The sequence below is a fragment of the Halictus rubicundus genome, chromosome 4 (genome assembly GCF_050948215.1).
Source record: "Halictus rubicundus isolate RS-2024b chromosome 4, iyHalRubi1_principal, whole genome shotgun sequence".
Lineage (NCBI taxonomy): Eukaryota > Metazoa > Arthropoda > Insecta > Hymenoptera > Halictidae > Halictus > Halictus rubicundus.
The window spans coordinates 5051692-5061698 of record NC_135152.1 but is presented as its reverse complement, the minus strand read 5'-3'; the positions used below and the strand labels follow the sequence as shown (position 1 = coordinate 5061698).

General features: G+C 40.4%; 1 protein-coding gene across 6 annotated transcripts in view; it reads right to left on the bottom strand.

Moving 5' to 3' along the window:
- Positions 1–600: 600 nt before the first annotated feature.
- Positions 601–10007, bottom strand: part of LOC143353252 (uncharacterized) — a 336944-nt gene continuing 327537 nt past the window's right edge. For 3 of the 6 annotated variants that reach the window (XM_076786419.1, XM_076786421.1, XM_076786423.1), the window contains one exon: positions 601–993. In XM_076786419.1, coding sequence (XP_076642534.1) covers positions 866–993 — 128 coding nt within the window. In that variant the 3' untranslated portion in view covers positions 601–865. The remainder of the gene's footprint in view (positions 994–10007) is intronic. The other 3 variants (XM_076786424.1, XM_076786425.1, XM_076786422.1) reach the window with 1 other exon arrangement.

The following is a 10007-nucleotide window of genomic DNA, read 5'->3' as shown; positions in this document are numbered from 1 at the left end:
GACGCGGGATTCCCGGCGATCCACTGCACGCTACACGCTCCCAGAAGAGGAGGAGATAGTTGCGAATTGATTCGTGACCACCCTTCGCGATTTGCCTACCCTACAGCACTTTGTTGGTCTTTCAGAAGGGATAATTGAGCGCTTTTTGATAGGAAAGTACCGAAATACTGTTTTGGATTTGTTGATTTGTGGCCGGTACGTTGGCGAAGGTGCCCTTGGAACAGTTTGTTGAATGAAGGCGTTTGTTCGACCTTGTGTTGCAATATAATGTATGCATACAACTTCTAGCTTCTTAAAAATTAAACTATCTAGATCTACGATCTTTTCATTTACGATTGTTTGGCTTCTGGAGGCGCCTTTGTAGGAAATTGTTTAATCAAGTTGTTCATTTGATCGTGTTTTACAATATGCAACTTGTACTTTCTTGTAATTAGACCTATCTAGGATTTTTTAATTTATTATTTCTAATCCATTAATTAGCTCCCAGTGAAAACAAATCTATCAAACTTTCAAATTTTTTATTTCCAATTGTTAATCTTATGCATGTGCTCTTGTAGGAAATAATTCAATACTTGCAGTACTTCGTGTTTATCTCGAATTTATTTTAAACATGTTCAAAAAGCTCGTTTTTCGTGAGACTTTTAACTTTTTTTTGAACCCAGTATATGTTTTTTCTTTGTTCTTTAGAATTTGTCACAAACTGGTAGAACTGGTATGTGACTTCACGGGTTATGGCAGTAGGGGATCGAGGTATAACGTGGCCAGTTCTAACGGCCGGGTTGCGAAGACGGTTTAACAATAATTCTTTCTTGCCGCGAATATTAAAGAGCGCCTTTAACGACCGGAAATCGAGGACTCGGCCTGATTAATTTCCTGATTTATTCGTCTGCGCCCAGCGAGTGCAGAAGGTAATTAAATCGAGGATACACCTGTATATAGTAAGCTCTGTTAGGTTCGTGGTCACGTACTCACCTCGGACGTCTCCCTCCCCACCTGGAACAGAAATAAAATTCATACGGTGATTTACGGGTTCCAATAAACGGGCAGATACACAATAGCGGTAATTAAACCTTATCCGCGTCGATTTAATGAACTTCCCCATGACTTTGACTATAGTAAGACCGTGCCCAACCAGTTTGGTGTTATGAACAATTTAAAATTCAGTAGAATCTCCATTGTCCAAACTTCAGCAATTTAAAGTCTCTATTTTGTTAGAACGATTTATTGTACAAATCAGTAAAGACTCGTTGTAGCATTTTAGTTACCTGTTCTATTATTCGAGCACTAATAGCTCCTCCATTAATTAGGATAACAGAGGTTCTGTCGTAATCTTGTTTTCAAGAATTTTTTTATTATACGTTAGATTATTAAGAAAGAATTTGTACAGACAATTATGTACTTTTTCATCCCACTTTTTACCTGTGTGACAATGTGACACTGGAAGGAAAAACGTGTGATGGATCAGTGCAGTTAAATCCTTTGTGTTCACTTAACCCTTGTGTACCGTTCAGAAAATTCTCACACTAATATTTCGCTAGTAGAAAATAAAATAGAATTGATTCAAATTGCGTTAAAGCAAAAATTCCATCTACACACGATTAAATTACAGAGTACAGAAACTGTTCATAGTAAATCAATGAATACATTTTCTACCCATATCTTGTACCTCTGCCATTCCACCTGACTTCACAGAAATCCACCGTTCGTCCTTCCCCCAAAAATCGCGAGGATCTTCCAATGAATTGAACTCTCGCCAATAAATTAGGGGTTAATTTCGAGTCCCAGCCTCCAGAAGAATTCGCAGGATCGCCCCGATCGGATGATTTACCTTCACAATTAGAAACGATCACATCGAGATCCTATAATTCCTTGTCCCGAATGCCGGATAAATTGGTGAAGGGAGCAGAGGGGGTTGGGGAAGCTTGTTCGCAGGCGTGGCTCGCTCAGGTATCTCGAAAATGGGCTGTGCGTCGGCACAGGGCCGTTATGCACTGCCTAGGCGACCTAATCTATGGAGATGAATGTCCACACCCCTTGCAGCGTACTCGAAAGATATAGAGACCAGGCTTTCGATCCTCTGAGACACCGCCTGTTTCATCGGACGATACCCAACATGGTAGAGAGAAACCGGAGGCCGAGCACAAAAGACGAAGAAATGCCGTGTTCGCCTTTGTTGCCGGGCCCTCGGATTCTGGCTCGATAGATGGAACGATACAGAAAACGACCGAAACAACAACGAACCGTTGTACCCCTTTTTTTATACACGCGGGGGATGCGAGAACGTTTCATCTACAGACTGATCAGCTCGCAGCGGGAAGATAAGGGGCTGAGAAAAGTGTGTGTACGATGTTTTGACGGGACACCACGCCCCCTTTATTATCTTGCGGCTGAGGAAAACAGCGGCTGTACGTTTTGACGCTTAAAAAGATATTGTCCTGGCTATTTTATTTGGTAATGCTTGATAAAGACCGTCCGAGACAAAATGATAGTACTTATCATTTTTGTTCATTTTTGGAGTCGTACGCGAGGAATTATATACTTTCTGATTGCCCTATTATTAGACTGCGCGTTTTATGCATTTATGAACAAATTGGGTAGGTGAAATTTGAAAGAATTTGAAGGTGGAAATATACGCTTTACAATCTATTAAAATCATTGGAGAAAGAAAGCATATTCTTCTTGGTTCCTATTCCTTGCAATTGATGCTGGCTAAAAACCGACAAGCCTACAATAATATTATTATCATAAAAATGAAAATGGAAATATCCCATGGGGATGAACAGAATATACCTTGCAACACAAATAGTTAATTACACTATAAAAAAAAAAAAAAACAAAAGCGAATGATTTCGTATCCCGAGGAGCATGTGGAGATAAAGCCGGCCATCTTTTTGTGTAGCACATACTTTCCCCAGGCTGGAAGACCTGGGTAACAAGTATTTACGACGCGGGCCGCTTAGATTAATGGTATCAGCAATTAGGGAGGACTACCGTGGCATCGACTCCCGTCCATATCAGATCTTGAAAGGATCTTCAATCGTCCACAGCCCGGGATCCTCTAATAAACTCAGGGATCCGGTGATGTACGGTCACCGATCCAAGTCGATCCCATAATTACGTAAGCGGCCGATCGGACAAAGGTTTCGTCAACGCTTCGGGACCGGTCCAATTAAATGAACGATCGCGCGAGGATCGTCGGAGTATCTTCAGAGAACCGTCGAGGAGCAAGATCGAGGTTTGAGGAAGATCGTTCGCACGCGTGTGTCCTCACGCATGGAAAGAGAGAGAGAGAGAGAGAGAGAGAGAGAGAGAGAGAGAGAGAGAGAGAGAGAGAGGTGTGTAGTACCTGTCTTCTTTGAGCACCACGGGGTGTAAATTGCGACCGTGGCATGGACAGCCGCGGCCCAGACGGATAAAGACAGAGGTTGCCTTTCGAAGAGACCAAGAGAGGTCCGTTGGTATGCGTTGGTCTGCGGGAAGAGATGTAAGCAGGATAAAGAGGTGGTCTGGTTCCTCTGGAACCCTCAAACCGTGTCGTTTGGAATTCTACGGAGTCAAGGTTCCCTTCTCTTTCTACGTTTTCTCACCCGGTGGGACAAGAGGCAGAGGGGACGGAGAAATTGGGCGGTGGTCCTGCGAGGATCACCCTGGTTAGGGGGTGAGTCGGGGTGACGCCCTGACAGGATCAGGACAGAGGCACCTGGTGCGCCATCTTCGAGATGAACACGAGAATTCGGTGAGACTCGTTCTGTACCGGCATCCTCTTCACCCGATCGGCGAATTTCAGGACACTGGCTTGCAATCGATGCAGAAAATTTTTATTTATTTTATTGGGTTGTGATATGAGGTGTGATATGCTTGTAACCCTCATACGTGTCTCAGGGTGAAAGTTCACCAATTTACTATTTTTACATACTGTAAAATAACTTAACTTTCTTAACTTGACGTTACAAATGAAGCATCTGCTGATTTAAAGTGTAAAGAAGAAACGGGTGAAATAGTATACTAGGATCTTTTATGCAATTATTTTTGAGAAGTGAGTGTTAATGCAAAAATGGTGGAAGTCAATATTTGTCTGTTTGGTTTAACACCACAGCTCAAGGTTTTAGACGTGAAATAAACAAATTGTAGAAAATCAATTTAAAAGCAATGGAAATGGGTCAACTAGAAACTAAAATATGGAAGTTGATGGTTGATAAAACTATGTTTTAGGTGCATTGCATTTCTCGATACCGATATTTAATGTCATTCTTCGAAGATTTAAATATTCCAGCTGGAGAAATAAATTTACTTAACTGTTTCCTCTGTTTTAAATCTCAACCAGGATGTGGACTATGTGATCCTGATTAACCTTGAGGTCGCGGATCTCGTGGATAGTCTGCAATTTTCAATTTTTGTAAAGAAGCCTTGAGAAGGTGGTACCAAATAGAATTTTTTTCTGAATGATAATAACTTTTATAAATTAACGATACGTAGAAATAGTATTAAATTCTATCGAACTTCGTATTTCAGTGCTTGTGAGAAAATTTGTATGAAGCACAAATACTTAAATATCAACAGTTTGCTCATAAGATATTAATGACAAATGAACCTATTCGCCATAAATTGTCCTAGAAGATTAATTAACTAAGTTCTATAAATTTTACAAGGACGAAATTGCTTCCTGAGGTATCCTAAAATGTTCCTCAAATCCCCCAAAGAGTCCTCCAACCCTTTCAAACCCTTTCCGAACTGAGAAAATCGAATTTAACAGTCGCCGAAACCATTAACACTTCAGCTCCCCATTACGCCGTTTACAACTCGTGTCCGCTGATAAGCGAGCGAGGCTAATACGTCAGGTGTGTCTGCAGGTATCAGAGGCTTTGATTAACGACCACCGTAAACCAAGTAATTAGGCTGTTTACATCTGACGTTCACTCACGGAATTGCAAATCAATCGGAACGGAACGGTAAGCAACATTGAAATTATTTCAAAGCGATGGAAATGGACGAAGTGAAACCGCGTATACCGGATATACATTAATGTAATCATTAAACGATAATGGCCAACCGGAGATCCCTTTTTTTTTTCTTTTTCCTTTACAAGCATTATGCAAAATAGCCGTTACGCGTCACTTTTCGTCGGGCATATCTAATCGTAATATACAGCTTACACGCCGTTTAACTGTCGTATATGTAACCGTTAATTATACGCACAATTAAAAAGCAATGCGCGTAACGACTGATTACGGATCAAGGTCACGGTCCGTTTTCCCCGGATCTGTTTTACCGATCCAGCCTTGTCTAGCGAATGCGACTCCTGTTTACCTAGCGAGGGAATTCGCGGTGGGTATTTTACCAACAACGATTTTTCGCAGAAATCTCAAATAAAAAAATGTTTATGTCGGTTGGGTCCAAAAAATTTATTCATTTTTTATTTGTACGTCCATAATACGCATGTGGGGGACTGTTCAAGCGAGGAAACTGTGCAGTTGAGCAAGGGAAATTTTACAAAACAATAAAACAACAACAAAAAGATGATGATGCTTGGTACAGCCTAATATATGAAAGGTTTCATTTTTCTTTTGTTACAGCTCCTTAAAATATTGTAATATTAATACAATGAGCTTTCTTCTCAGAATTTATTATAGAAACTTATTTATTAAATCTATCCGTCTATCCTTCAGTTACGACCGTTTTAATAAAAAAAATTCAGAGTCTACTAAAAATTCGATGCAGGATTTTTACGTCGTTCAATTTTATCACATTTCCTTAAAATATTGTAGTGCCAATACAAGAACCTTTCACTTCAAGTACTGACTTTTCTAGTCCAATTTTGCAAAAATTCTATTTATAAAGAAACGATTTAATTAACACAATTTGAACCCTTCGGCCAGCCTCAGTTTAATCGCGAAATTCGCGACCGAGTAAGAATTCGACGCAAAAGTTTTTCGGAGACGTTTGTAGGACATTAAGAGGATCCCGCGGTGTTCAAGGAATAAAATGTATACTATTTGATTGCGGGCACGGCACGCGGCGCTTTTGCGCCGATAATTTACAGCGTCGCTCTCGTTTTACAATCGACCGGTTACTTTGAGAGCGTATTAATGGCTTCCTTGTTACGGTCGAGCGTAAGCGCCCTTAAAAGAATTAACAGCGAAGGGGCGTGCTCCGTGTTGACACGTTTTACGAGGGCGATTTACTCGGTCGCCGATGCGCCGGGAATTCGTCTGTGTTACCAGGAATCTCTCGTTTTTCGGCGATAAAGCGTGGCGCGAGCGACCGATCGAAGGCCGAAGAAAGCAGCAAGGACACGCTGTCCGAGAAAGATTGGCCCTAAAACGCCGACGAGGCACAGATAAGAGGACGTTTCTCCCGCACGGTATCTTCCAGATTACCGATTCCCTCGAGTCCGGCTTTGGTCAAGGTGCAAAGTTCCTTTTCGACGCTCGAGCGAAGCGGAAGTCGAGGAATCACGCTGAACACGGCCAGCACCCACACAATCATTGTGAGTAACGCTATTTTTCTTTGCTGCGATATTCAAATTTTTTTAGTCGACACTTCTGACCAGTCCAATGCTTGTCGAAACACTCATTGTTAGCAGAAAAATTTGTTAAAAAATGTTTCTGCATCTTCAAGCAGTCCGAGAATGACTAGACAGTGTAAAGGACAATACAAAATTTATCAGATTTTTTGTAATAAGGGTTGAAGACGGTATAAGTCATCCCTTCAACAGCAACCTATTTTTTAACTCCTTGCAAGCCTAAATTTGTTGATACTGTGGTTAACAGGATGAGCCACACCTGTTGCAGCCATCTAGCAGCTTCTTAATTTTTTGACAGTTTGTAGCAAAATATCATATAACAATCATTCTATCATAAAACAGTGGAAGGTACACCTGTTGTAGCAACCCAACAATTTTTTAAATTCTTATACCAGCTTCCAAACTTAACAAAAAAATTAAATGTAGGTACTGTGCAATGAGCTAGTAGTATAAAATGGTATAAGTCACCCCTTTCGTAGCAATCTGACAGTTTTTCAATTATCTTCCCAGCCTCAAGTTTTACCACTATAGTACTGCAATTGATAGTAAGGGAGAGTAACTTTTGGATCAGTATTAAAATTGAACCATCATGTGTTACAAGTAGACAGTAAAAAGATTAAGAAATGTTAAAATCTCAATAGATACTATGAAAGAGGAAAATCAATTCCTATTTGTTCCTGTGTCTTACAATTGATGCAATATTATATTTTGCAGAAAGATCCCCAGTTTAATTATGACAAAGAAAAATTCCTATAGTGCTGTTGACAGTGTTAACTATGAATTTTGCTTAGAGGTTTCGTTGGAATTTTTAGTTTTCATTTAATCACGTGTCTCGCAGAATAGAAATATTTGCGGTGTTGTAATTATTTATCTTCTTGTCACCCCCCTATCGAATGAATTCTTTAACTCGAGCTAGATTCGTGTCGCATTTCTTGACGTGCCCATGGTCGCACGAAAAGTTCAAGACTCGTGCCGAGGCGGAATAATTTCTCTCATGATAATCACCGGTCCGAGAAAGCGACGCGCAGCCATAATCGCGCGTTACCCGTGCCGGAACTCGTTTCTTTCCCCTTTTTTCTTTTCCGTCGGCGAAGTGTTTCCATACACCGGCCGTGGACCGGTAGAAAAATGTAACGTAATTTGTTAAACAAACCTCGCGCTGTAAAAGGCCGCAGGAAGAGACCGGAGCTCTTCGAAGGCCGAGCTCTCGGAGAGATGCATGGCCTGTCATTACGAACAATTTTATTAGCGGTTCCGAGAAAGTACGGTGAAACCCGTGATGCACGAATACGGTGATTACGGTGCACTTCGGCGATTGGCCGGTCGATTCTCGGAACGCGGCAACATAACCCCGGATGGTAATAATCATTTTCCACGTTCTATCGAAGAATATCAAGCCTGAACCCGAGGTTTCCTGAGCGGTGTAAAAACGACGGTACGTGGTGAATAATAACTGCGATACTGCGGAGAAAAAGGAGAGGAACTTTCACTCGGACCGTTTAATCCTTGCGAGGACCAGATGAGGAACCGAAAGATTCTTTACGCTTTACTGTGCACTCAGGTGCTGATTTTTGTCACTAAAATCTGCGGCGATTCATAAACTTCTATAATTAAAATGATAATGTGGCTCCGATGCCTGTTGGATTTTATTGGAATCGTCAATTCTGTGTTTTACAATTTTCATTTTTCACTTTGGTGCTAGCTTGAGGATGTTGTTAGTGGACTGTGAATTTTCTGAACATTCATGACATCTGTGAATTTATACAAAAAGGCTTGTGTGCTAGCACAAATTAATAGCACTATTTTATTTTTACCACACGACACTTTACAGACCAGAAATGTTTACCCCGTTTCTATGTTCATAAAATAATCTTTGAATATGAGAAACAGCGTGAGAATCGACAGTCTAGTAATTTAATGCAAATTTTGTTTGAAAACATTTGCCTATGGAGAAAAATAAGTAGTGACTTTTCAAAATCACTTTTTTATGAACCTTGAACAAAGTATTCGCTGTAACAGTGTTTTCCACCCTCTTAAATGTCATACTCAATTGAACTCATTTTAGTCCACCCTTTTAAACGTCACACTCAATGAAATTCATCTTAGTCAGTAACGAGAAAGATTAATTTCCCCAGCTTTAAAAGAAAGAGTGAACCTCCCACGTATGTTTACACAATTTTCTCGAATGAATTTACCTGAGTTTTCGTTTTTGAAAATCATCGAAGACCAGTAAGATACAAATTGCTAGCGACCATCCAATGAATACGTTTATTAAATTTCCTATAGCCGATCGTAGAAGCATGAAAAGCCTAATTGGTGATCCGGCGTTGATACAATTTTCTTGGTGGAAAAATACGAAATTACGCAACTCCCTCGCCTAATCGTAGACTATCGTCGAAGAAGCTCGGACCCACCAGAAACGCAGCAGGTTATTAAGCCGTTGTTAATGTTACTACGAACTAGAGTTTTTCTCGAAGCAGTAAACGTTGAAATGATGCTCTCTCTCCGTGGGCTCGAACGCGAGGCTGTGTGCTAATCGTTGTTCCGGCTAATGAAGTCCGCGACGGCAACCGCTGAGCCGCCATCTTTTTTTCTTTCCTCGAAAGGATTCCGCAGGAGTACCGAGTTAAATGACGACTTCGACGCATTCATATTTCATCGGCACTGGGTTGGAAAGGATCTTAAACGTTTAACAGAAATATTGTTCAAATAATTGCACGCATACCTGCCACGGATATTTGTGCGCCGAGCATCCGAAGTAACTACCGAGGGTTTTCTTGAACGTACTCGAAACCTATTTTCAAGTATGAGCTAACGTTTGTGCAAATATTATGATGGGGAATCAGGTTTAAATTTTAAATTAATCCTTGTATACTATTCGGGTGGATTGCTCCCAAAAACAGATCTTCGTATTTAATTGTAACTTGTCTTGATGGAATATAGAAATTAATGTATCATCAACCAAGTGTATATACTGCATGATCGAATTTTATTTGTCAAATAAAAATTTCCGAATTTACTGAATAGTACAGGATTGATTTGAAGACAATTTAAATCAAATTTAGCTGTGACTCACTGAAATATTTGTATCTCCAGACAAATAACAAATAAGAAAGTTACAAGCCCAGTTAACAAACGTTATAAATAGAGAATTCCAAGTACGTGACGTATTCAACATAGTAAAATCTCTGCCCGCAAACAGAACTCCGTGACACAAAACAATAACCACCTAAACGTCGAAAGTCTCGAAGACTAGAAACAAACATCCGTAAAAAATGAGCCGTAAATTTCATTTAAAAAAGTAGACAGTATCCTAAGAAATACTTTGTGGTTCCTTTTTTACGATTCGGCATTACAGAGGTCCACAGAAAGTGCTTCCCGAATTACCTAAACCAACGAAAAACACCACGAAAAACTTTGGAAGCCGTGAACATTCGTTTTGATTTGTTCGAATTCAAAAATTCGCGCGCCGAGAATGGTAGGC